Here is a 12,194-nt window from a genome sequence, read left to right as displayed (position 1 = left end):
CTACACGCTCTCCACACGCTCTCTACACGCTCTCTACACGCTCTCTACACGCTCTCTACACGCTCTCTACACGCTCTCCACACGCTCTCCACACGCTCTCCACACGCTCTCTACACGCTCTCTACACGCTCTCCACACGCTCTCTACATGCTCTCTACACGCTCTCTACACGCTCTCTACACGCTCTCTACACGCTCTCCACACGCTCTCTACATGCTCTCCACACGCTCTCTACATGCTCTCTACACGCTCTCTACACGCTCTCTACATGCTCTCTACACGCTCTCTACACGCTCTCTACACGCTCTCTACATGCTCTCTACACGCTCTCTACACGCTCTCTACACGCTCTCTACACGCTCTCTACACGCTCTCTACACGCTCTCTACACGCTCTCCACACGCTCTCTACATGCTCTCTACACGCTCTCTACACGCTCTCTACATGCTCTCCACACGCTCTCTACATGCTCTCTACACGCTCTCTACATGCTCTCTACACGCTCTCCACACGCTCTCCACACGCTCTGCACACGCTCTCTACACGCTCTCCACACGCTCTCTACATGCTCTCTACACGCTCTCTACACGCTCTCTACATGCTCTCTACACGCTCTCTACATGCTCTCTACACGCTCTCTACACGCTCTCTACATGCTCTCTACACGCTCTCTACATGCTCTCTACATGCTCTCTACACGCTCTCTACATGCTCTCTACACGCTCTCTACACGCTCTCTACATGCTCTCTACACGCTCTCTACATGCTCTCCACACGCTCTCTACATGCTCTCCACACGCTCTGCACACGCTCTCTACACGCTCTCTACATGCTCTCTACACGCTCTCTACATGCTCTCCACACGCTCTCTACACGCTCTCTACACGCTCTCTACATGCTCTCTACATGCTCTCTACACGCTCTCTACACGCTCTCTACATGCTCTCTACACGCTCTCTACATGCTCTCTACACGCTCTCTACACGCTCTCTACATGCTCTCTACATGCTCTCTACACGCTCTCTACACGCTCTCTACATGCTCTCTACACGCTCTCTACATGCTCTCTACATGCTCTCTACACGCTCTCTACACGCTCTCTACATGCTCTCTACACGCTCTCTACACGCTCTCTACACGCTCTCTACACGCTCTCTACATGCTCTCTACACGCTCTCTACACGCTCTCCACACGCTCTGCACACGCTCTCTACACGCTCTCCACACGCTCTCCACACGCTCTCTACATGCTCTCTACACGCTCTCTACACGCTCTCTACATGCTCTCTACATGCTCTCTACACGCTCTCTACACGCTCTCTACACGCTCTCCACATGCTCTCTACACGCTCTCCACACGCTCTCTACATGCTCTCTACACGCTCTCTACACGCTCTCTACACGCTCTCCACACGCTCTCTACACGCTCTCTACACGCTCTCCACACGCTCTCTACATGCTCTCCACACGCTCTCCACACGCTCTCTACATGCTCTCTACACGCTCTCCACACGCTCTCTACATGCTCTCTACACGCTCTCTACATGCTCTCTACACGCTCTCCACACGCTCTCTACACGCTCTCTACATGCTCTCTACACGCTCTCTACACGCTCTCTACACGCTCTCTACACGCTCTCCACACGCTCTCTACATGCTCTCCACACGCTCTCCACACGCTCTCTACACGCTCTCCACACGCTCTCTACACGCTCTCTACATGCTCTCTACACGCTCTCTACACGCTCTCTACATGCTCTCTACACGCTCTCCACACGCTCTCTACATGCTCTCCACACGCTCTCCACACGCTCTCTACATGCTCTCTACACGCTCTCCACACGCTCTCTACATGCTCTCTACATGCTCTCTACATGCTCTCTACACGCTCTCTACACGCTCTCTACACGCTCTCCACACGCTCTCTACATGCTCTCCACACGCTCTCTACATGCTCTCTACACGCTCTCCACACGCTCTGCACACGCTCTCCACACGCTCTGCACACGCTCTCCACACGCTCTCTACATGCTCTCTACACGCTCTCCACACGCTCTGCACACGCTCTCCACACGCTCTGCACATGCTCTCCACACGCTCTCCACACGCTCTCCACACGCTCTGCACACGCTCTCCACACGCTCTCCACACGCTCTCCACACGCTCTGCACATGCTCTCCACACGCTCTCCACACGCTCTCCACACGCTCTGCACACGCTCTCCACACGCTCTCCACACGCTCTCTACACGCTCTCCACACGCTCTGCACACGCTCTCACCTGCAGCTCACGGATGGAGAGCGCTGGATCTGTTTAATGTCTGTATGACGAGTCAGGACTGATCTGAAAACACCACACGCTCACGCCTCTCTGGGACGTCATGTGATCCGTGATCTGCAACGTCATGTGATCCGTGATCTGCAACGTCATGTGATCAGAGCGCCGTGATAACTCGAACAGATCAGATCATATCCAAATGTTTGGAAGAATTTACAATACAAGACTTGATCTCCACTGATCCCCAAAAAGAAAAAAAAATATGGAAACTCAGCCCAGGACAGATCATGAGGTCATTATCAGTGATGTTGATGAGTCTGAGGAGAGGAATTGGGGGAAAATGTGAAAAGTGTTTTTCTGCCTTTTGTCGTTTGTTAAAGACAAACATATTTTTTTAGTGATGTAAATTTGTACATATGTACATATGTAAATTTGTACATATGTACAAATTTACATTTATTTTAAATTTACATTTTCTGCAAAAATATGTTTTTCATCATTGTCGAAATGGGCTGAGCCGACAAACATGTAACTCTTACCAAGCAAAATGTATCTTTTCCACACAAAAGGAAGTTCTCAGTGACAAAATGGCTCCTTACGCACTGTACTGTATGTAATGTAACACAAAATGTGATACGAATCCTCTCCTGATTCAGCACAAAGAACAGTCGAGAAAATCATACGGCCGATATTACTTCATTATTGTGCAGCCCTAATAATATGAGGATAATAATATGAGGATAATAATATGGACTTTAGTGGAGCAGAGGCAGCGACGTCTTAGAAAGAAACAGCCAGATGTTTCCCCTTTATCCACAAACCTGAAGTCCTTTTTCGGCTCCACTTTCAGACGCCTTCATGAGACTTTGGAAAACAAACAAGAAGCTAAAGAAGAAGAAATGTGCTCATGAAAAATCAGTGAATGTGTGGTTAGATTCTGTGACGTAAGAGCTACAAAGATCTGCTCTGAGGGATTTTGGATCTGGTTTAGTTTAGAGTGGAGTCTGGAAAGTGTGGAGGCTTCTGGAGTGACTAAAGCTCAGATGTTGTTAAATGGACTATACGGAGTTTAAACATGTATGTATGTTCCTCCCCCTACATGTTCAGCCATGTCCTCATGACCTGTTCACAACTGCCTCTAAAGTCCTGTCGCTCAGAAAGTGCCGTCATGCACGAGCTTAACATAGAAGCTGCAGTAACACGTATGACCTGAGGTGGCAGTAGTGAGTATAACATGTCCCTTTAAAGAGTAGAATGAAAACGGCCCTAAAATGATTCCCTCTGTCTGCACATGCGCCCTGTGTGTATTTCTTGTGTGGTTAATCCTCCAAAATACTGAAAATATTGCTAAAGTTGTTGATTAAATATGTTTATGTATATTAATTAAGTTATATTAAGTTATATTAAGTTATATTCATGTTTTTGCAAATGTCAGACTGATTTCAATGTGAGTTCTGTAACTTTTATTCAGAGTAAAGTAAAAGAGTTCAAATGGACAAATGTTCAGAGTGAAACTGTAAATGATAAAGAGTTTATCTTTAAAGCTGCCCTCAGTTCAGCTTTACCCAAATCTAAGAGCTTCTGCCCTGGAGAGCAATAGACGCCTCATTTGAAAGCTAAGACCTGCAAAACTGTTGTCATGTTTTCCGTTGCTTTTTTGTCGCGTCACGTGTTTGTTGCCTCTTTGTCGCTGTTTTCTTCACTTTTGTGGCTTTTTCGTTGCTGTTTTTGTTGCGTTTTCATCCTCGTTTTCGTTGCTATAACGACTTCCTGCTAAACTCTGACTGTTTCACAAACATTAGTGATCCCTGCACGTGTTTGTGCTTACACAGCGAGGGGGAGGGGCAAGGGGCGATGGGTGAGTGGCGAGGGGTAAGGGGTGAGAGGCAAAGGGGCAAGCGGCGAGGGTAAGGGGCAAGCGGCGAGGGGGAGGGGGAGTTGGGGCTGAGGTAAGGGTGAGGGGTGAGGGCGAGAGGCGAGGGGTGACGGGCGAGGGGGAGTTGGGGCGAGGGTGAGGGGTGAGGGGGGATAATGTGGGACACAGTGAACTCGCTGAGGGCAGCTTTAAATCTGCTCATGTTTATTCCACTTGTTTCCTTTACCGTGTCGTTAATGAGCTCCTGTCTCCGTGGCGACCAGGGGCCGTTATAGTTTTTGATTCTTAGATACCGATACCTGAACGATACCGATCCTAAAGCATGCGTCGCCCAGAACCAGAAAACAGAACAATAACGAGTGGAACTTCTGCACATTCACAACATCAATGTTTGCCTCAATTTCACTTTTTCTTTGATCGAGTTTTTAATTTTCAATGGTCTCTCTAAGCGTGTGTGTGGCGTGTAACGGTCTCTCTTGGCGTGTGTGTGGCGTGTAACGGTCTCTCTTGGCGTGTGTGTGGCATGTAACAGTCTCTCTAAGCGTGTGTGTGGCGTGTAACGGTCTCTCTAAGCGTGTGTGTGGCGTGTAACGGTCTCTCTAAGCGTGTGTGTGGCGTGTAACGGTCTCTCTAAGCGTGTGTGTGGCGTGTAACAGTCTCTCTAAGCGTGTGTGTGGCGTGTAACAGTCTCTCCTGGCGTGTGTGTGGCGTGTAACAGTCTCTCTAAGCGTGTGTGTGGCGTGTAACGGTCTCTCTAAGCGTGTGTGTGGCGTGTAACGGTCTCTCTAAGCGTGTGTGTGGCGTGTAACACTCTCTCTTGGCGTGTGTGTGGCGTGTAACAGTCTCTCCTGGCGTGTGTGTGGCGTGTAACGGTCTCTCTAAGCGTGTGTGTGGCGTGTAACTGTCTCTCTAAGCGTGTGTGTGGCGTGTAACAGTCTCTCCTGGCGTGTGTGTGGCGTGTAACAGTCTCTCTAAGCGTGTGTGTGGCGTGTAACGGTCTCTCCTGGCGTGTGTGTGGCGTGTAACAGTCTCTCTTGGCGGGTGTGTGGCGTGTAACGGTCTCTCCTGGCGTGTGTGTGGCGTGTAACAGTCTCTCCTGGCGTGTGTGTGGCGTGTAACAGTCTCTGCTGGCGTGTGTGTGGCGTGTAACAGTCTCTCTAAGCGTGTGTGTGGCGTGTAACGGTCTCTCTAAGCGTGTGTGTGGCGTGTAACGGTCTCTCTAAGCGTGTGTGTGGCGTGTAACACTCTCTCTTGGCGTGTGTGTGGCGTGTAACAGTCTCTCCTGGCGTGTGTGTGGCGTGTAACGGTCTCTCTAAGCGTGTGTGTGGCGTGTAACTGTCTCTCTAAGCGTGTGTGTGGCGTGTAACAGTCTCTCCTGGCGTGTGTGTGGCGTGTAACAGTCTCTCTAAGCGTGTGTGTGGCGTGTAACGGTCTCTCCTGGCGTGTGTGTGGCGTGTAACAGTCTCTCTTGGCGGGTGTGTGGCGTGTAACAGTCTCTGCTGGCGTGTGTGTGGCGTGTAACAGTCTCTCTAAGCGTGTGTGTGGCGTGTAACGGTCTCTCTAAGCGTGTGTGTGGCGTGTAACGGTCTCTCTAAGCGTATGTGTGGCGTGTAACAGTCTCTCCTGGCGTGTGTGTGGCTTGTAACGGTCTCTCCTGGCGTGTGTGTGGCGTGTAACGGTCTCTCTAAGCGTATGTGTGGCGTGTAACAGTCTCTCTAAGCGTGTGTGTGGCGTGTAACGTCTCTCTTGGCGTGTGTGTGGCGTGTAACAGTCTCTCTTGGCGTGTGTGTGGCGTGTAACGGTCTCTCTAAGCGTGTGTGTGGCGTGTAACAGTCTCTCCTGGCGTGTGTGTGGCGTGTAACGGTCTCTCTAAGCGTGTGTGTGGCGTGTAACAGTCTCTCTAAGCGTGTGTGTGGCGTGTAACAGTCTCTCTAAGCGTGTGTGTGGCGTGTAACAGTCTCTCTTGGCGGGTGTGTGGCGTGTAACGGTCTCTCTAAGCGTGTGTGTGGCGTGTAACGGTCTCTCTAAGCGTGTGTGTGGCGTGTAACGGTCTCTCTAAGCGTGTGTGTGGCGTGTAACAGTCTCTCTAAGCGTGTGTGTGGCGTGTAACAGTCTCTCTAAGCGTGTGTGTGGCGTGTAACAGTCTCTCTTGGCGGGTGTGTGGCGTGTAACGGTCTCTCTAAGCGTGTGTGTGGCGTGTAACAGTCTCTCTAAGCGTGTGTGTGGCGTGTAACAGTCTCTCCTGGCGTGTGTGTGGCGTGTAACAGTCTCTCTAAGCGTGTGTGTGGCGTGTAACGGTCTCTCTAAGCGTGTGTGTGGCGTGTAACAGTCTCTCTAAGCGTGTGTGTGGCGTGTAACAGTCTCTCTAAGCGTGTGTGTGGCGTGTAACAGTCTCTCTAAGTGTGTGTGTGGCGTGTAACAGTCTCTCTAAGCGTGTGTGTGGCGTGTAACAGTCTCTCTTGGCGGGTGTGTGGCGTGTAACAGTCTCTCCTGGCGTGTGTGTGGCGTGTAACAGTCTCTGCTGGCGTGTGTGTGGCGTGTAACAGTCTCTCTAAGCGTGTGTGTGGCGTGTAACGGTCTCTCTAAGCGTGTGTGTGGCGTGTAACAGTCTCTCTTGGCGTGTGTGTGGCGTGTAACAGTCTCTCTAAGCGTGTGTGTGGCGTGTAACGGTCTCTCTTGGCGTGTGTGTGGCGTGTAACAGTCTCTCTTGGCGTGTGTGTGGCGTGTAACGGTCTCTCCTGGCGTGTGTGTGGCGTGTAACGGTCTCTCTTGGCGTGTGTGTGGCGTGTAACAGTCTCTCTAAGCGTGTGTGTGGCGTGTAACGGTCTCTCCTGGCGTGTGTGTGGCGTGTAACGGTCTCTCTAAGCGTGTGTGTGGCGTGTAACAGTCTCTCTAAGCGTGTGTGTGGCGTGTAACGGTCTCTCCTGGCGTGTGTGTGGCGTGTAACGGTCTCTCTTGGCGTGTGTGTGGCGTGTAACGGTCTCTCCTGGCGTGTGTGTGGCGTGTAACGGTCTCTCTTGGCGTGTGTGTGGCGTGTAACGGTCTCTCCTGGCGTGTGTGTGGCGTGTAACAGTCTCTCTAAGCGTGTGTGTGGCGTGTAACGGTCTCTCCTGGCGTGTGTGTGGCGTGTAACGGTCTCTCTTGGCGTGTGTGTGGCGTGTAACGGTCTCTCCTGGCGTGTGTGTGGCGTGTAACGGTCTCTCTTGGCGTGTGTGTGGCGTGTAACAGTCTCTCTTGGCGTGTGTGTGGCGTGTAACAGTCTCTCTAAGCGTGTGTGTGGCGTGTAACAGTCTCTCTAAGCGTGTGTGTGGCGTGTAACGGTCTCTCCTGGCGTGTGTGTGGCGTGTAACGGTCTCTCTTGGCGTGTGTGTGGCGTGTAACGGTCTCTCCTGGCGTGTGTGTGGCGTGTAACGGTCTCTCTTGGCGTGTGTGTGGCGTGTAACGGTCTCTCCTGGCGTGTGTGTGGCGTGTAACAGTCTCTCTAAGCGTGTGTGTGGCGTGTAACAGTCTCTCTAAGCGTGTGTGTGGCGTGTAACGGTCTCTCTAAGCGTGTGTGTGGCGTGTAACAGTCTCTCTTGGCGTGTGTGTGGCGTGTAACGGTCTCTCTTGGCGTGTGTGTGGCGTGTAACAGTCTCTCTTGGCGTGTGTGTGGCGTGTAACGGTCTCTCTTGGCGTGTGTGTGGCGTGTAACAGTCTCTCTTTGCGTGTGTGTGGCGTGTAACGGTCTCTCTTGGCGTGTGTGTAGCGTGTAACAGTCTCTCTAAGCGTGTGTGTGGCGTGTAACAGTCTCTCTTGGCGTGTGTGTGGCCTGTAACAGTCTCTCTAAGCGTGTGTGTGGCGTGTAACGTCTCTCCTGGCGTGTGTGTGGCGTGTAACAGTCTCTCTTGGCGTGTGTGGCGTGTAACGGTCTCTCTTGGCGTGTGTGTGGCGTGTAACAGTCTCTCTTTGCGTGTGTGTGGCGTGTAACGGTCTCTCTTGGCGTGTGTGTAGCGTGTAACAGTCTCTCTAAGCGTGTGTGTGGCGTGTAACAGTCTCTCTAAGCATGTGTGTGGCCTGTAACAGTCTCTCTAAGCGTGTGTGTGGCGTGTAACGTCTCTCCTGGCGTGTGTGTGGCGTGTAACAGTCTCTCTTGGCGTGTGTGGCGTGTAACAGTCTCTCTAAGCGTGTGTGTGGTGTGTAACAGTCTCTCCTGGCGTGTGTGTGGCGTGTAACGGTCTCTCTTGGCGTGTAGGAGGGGCCGTACGTCATGCTGAAGAAGAACTGGGAGATGTACGAGGGGAATGACCAGTACGAGGGATACTGCGTCGACCTGGCCTCAGAAATCGCCAAACACATCGGAATCAAGTACAAGATCTCGATCGTCCCGGACGGGAAGTACGGCGCTCGAGACCCGGAGACCAAGATCTGGAACGGGATGGTCGGGGAGCTGGTGTACGGGGTGAGTACTGCAATACTACTGTGATACTACTGTGATACTACTGCGATACTACTGCGATACTACTGTGATACTACTGTGATACTACTGCGATACTACTGTGATACTACTGCGATACTACTGCGATACTGAAGCGATACTACTGTGATACTACTGCGATACTACTGCGATACTGAAGCGATACTACTGTGATACTACTGCGATACTACTGCGATACTACTGCGATACTACTGCGATACTACTGCGATACTACTGTGATACTACTGCGATACTACTGTGATGGTACTGCGATACTACTGCGAAACTACTGCGATACTACTGCGATACTACTGCGATACTACTGTGATACTGCTGCGATACTACTGTGATACTACTGTGATACTACTGCGATACTACTGTGATACTACTGCGATACTACTGCGATACTACTGCGATACTACTGTGAAACTACTGCGATACTACTGTGATACTGCTGTGATACTACTGTGATACTACTGCAATACTACTGTGATACTACTGCGATACTACTGTGATACTACTGCGATACTACTGTGATACTACTGTGATACTACTGCGATACTACTGCGATACTACTGTGATACTACTGCGATTCTACTGCGATACTACTGTGATACTACTGTGATGCTACTGTGATACTACTGTGATACTAATGTGATACTACTGCGATACTACTGTGATACTACTGTGATGCTACTGTGATACTACTGTGATACTAATGTGATACTACTGCGATACTACTGTGATACTACTGCGATACTACTGCGATACTACTGCGATACTACTGCGATACTACTGTGATACTACGGTGATGCTACTGTGATACTACTGTGATACTAATGTGATACTACTGCGATACTACTGTGATACTACTGTGATACTACTGCGATACTCCTGTGATACTACTGCGATACTACTGTGATACTACTGTGATACAACTGCGATACTACTGTGATACTACTGTGATACTACTGCGATACTCCTGCGATACTACTGTGATACTACTGCGATACTACTGCGATACTACTGCGATACTCCTGTGATACTACTGCGATACTACTGTGATACTACTGTGATACAACTGCGATACTACTGCGATACTACTGCGACACTACTGCGATACTACTGCGATACTACTGTGATACTACTGCGATACTACTGCGACACTACTGCGATACTACGTGAAACTACTGCGACACTACTGCGACACTACTGCGACACTACTGCGATACTACTGCGATACTACTGCGATACTACTGTGATACTACTGTGATGCTACTGTGATACTACTGTGATACTAATGTGATACTACTGCGATACTACTGTGATACTACTGTGATACTACTGTGATGCTACTGTGATACTACTGTGATACTAATGTGATACTACTGCGATACTACTGCGATACTACTGCGATACTACTGCGATACTACTGTGATACAACTGCGATACTACTGTGATACTACTGTGATACTACTGCGATACTACTGCGATACTACTGTGATACTACTGTGATACAACTGCGATACTACTGCGATACTACTGCGATACTACTGCGATACTACTGTGATACTACTGCGATACTACTGCGATACTACTGCGATACTACTGTGATACAACTGCGATACTACTGTGATACTACTGTGATACAACTGCGATACTACTGTGATACTACTGTGATACTACTGTGATACAACTGCGATACTACTGCGATACTACTGCGATTCTACTGCGATACTACTGCGATACTACTGCGATACTACTGTGATACTACTGTGATACTACTGCGATACTACTGCGATACTACTGCGATAATGCTGCGATACTACTGCGATACTACTGCGATACTACTGCGATACTACTGCGATACTGCAGCGATTCTACTGTGATACTACTGCGATACTACTGCGATACTACTGCGATACTACTGTGATACTACTGTGATACTACTGCGATACTACTGTGATACTACTGTGATACTACTGCGATAATGCTGCGATTCTACTGCGATACTACTGCGATACAGGTCTTTGTAGTTTCTCTCAGCGCTCTGAGGAGCCGCGTGTGAGCGAGTGTGACCAGTGTGAGGCCGCGTGTGAGTGAGTGTGACCAGTGAGGACCCGCGTGTGAGTGTGTGTGACCAGTGAGGAGCCGCGTGTGAGTGAGTGTGACCAGTGTGAGGCCGCGTGTGAGTGAGTGTGACCAGTGAGGAGCCTCTCTGTGACTGCATTGTGGCCATGAGTGACTGCCATCTGCTGGTCACTCTCATGCCTGCGTGTGTTGGAGCGCAGGGCTGATAAATCTGGTCCGTCCTCTGTAGGACACACGGAGCTCGTGTCCTTCACAGGACGGTGATGATTAGATTATGTGTGTTTGCGTTCGTGAGCTCAGGGTCAGGCAGCTGCGGCGGTGAGGTGTGGACTAAGCACTTTCCCTTAAGCCTTTAGCGCCGTCGCCGTGGGAACCGCCGAGTCAGGGGGCGGGAGATCAGCAATGAAAAGAAGAAAACCTAAGCTTTCACATCGGTCCAGGTGTTTGAGAAACCTGGCCTTATTTATGAGGGAAACTATTACTTACTAATACTATTACTACTACTACTACTAATACTACTACTACTACTGCTACTGCTACTATTACTAATACTACTACTATTACTACTACCACTACTGCTAATACTACGACTACTACTGCTACTGCTACTACCACTACTGCTAATACTACGACTACTACTGCTACTGCTACTACCACTACTGCTAATACTACTTACTACTACTACAACTACTTACTACTACTACTACTAATACTACTACTACTGCCTGACAAACGCCCTGGAAGCAGACTGTACCGTCCTGTGAAGTTGAGGCGATTTGCTTTTTGTGACGGATGTTTCCGTTTCCTCCAGAGCCTCGTTATTGGCTGTTTTTGGCGACGTTCACGCCCCCTATAGGTCTGGAGTCTGGAGATGGTTCGATTGGAGGCACAGGGTTATAAAGATACATGAACTATCGAACATCATTAAAGTCTTATTCATGAAACACAATATAGCTGCCACAAAAGCAACTGTATAAAAAGGTTTTCATTTGAAACAGAAATGTGAAAGATTCATAAACGAAAAGAGTCATGTTTAAAGACTGGGCTCTAACATGTAAGAGCTGTTCCTCAGAGCTTCAGACACAGCAGCTCCTCAGGAACCATCTGCTCTAAAGCCGTGACCTCCTAACATGTAAGAGCTGTTCCTCAGACCTTCAGACACAGCAGCTCCTCAGGAACCATCTGCTCTAAAGCCGTGACCTCCTAACATGTAAGAGCTGTTCCTCAGTTCCTGAGTCACCACTGTCATCGAGCAGTCAGAAATCTGGGTGTGATTTTTGACAGCTCCTTCAAGTTGGATCAGCAGATCAGTTCGGTAGTTAAAGTTGTTTTTTACCAGTTGCACCTTCTGAGCAAAGTAAAGCCCGACCTACCACACGCTGACCTAGAGCGGGTAGTCCATGCCCTTATCTCGTGCCGGTTGGACGACTGTAATTCTTTGTACTATGGATTGTCCCAGGCCTCCATCCATCGCCTGCAGCTGGTCCAAAATGCCGC

The 12,194-nt window shown here is 49.7% G+C and overlaps 1 protein-coding gene across 2 annotated transcripts in view; it reads left to right on the top strand.

The window, feature by feature from the left end:
• The window catches only part of LOC306970925 (glutamate receptor 4-like), a 146,150-nt gene that overhangs the window by 84,554 nt on the left and 49,402 nt on the right, over positions 1-12,194 (top strand). For both annotated transcript variants that reach the window (XM_079567008.1, XM_079567007.1), the window contains exon 10: positions 8,385-8,591. In XM_079567008.1, the coding sequence (XP_079423134.1) occupies positions 8,385-8,591 (207 nt within the window). The remainder of the gene's footprint in view (positions 1-8,384; positions 8,592-12,194) is intronic.

The sequence above is a fragment of the Gobius niger genome (genome assembly GCF_951799975.1).
Source record: "Gobius niger genome assembly, chromosome: 11".
Taxonomy (NCBI): domain Eukaryota; kingdom Metazoa; phylum Chordata; class Actinopteri; order Gobiiformes; family Gobiidae; genus Gobius; species Gobius niger.
Note: the sequence above shows the minus strand (reverse complement) of the source record. Positions and strands in the feature narration are given on the sequence as shown.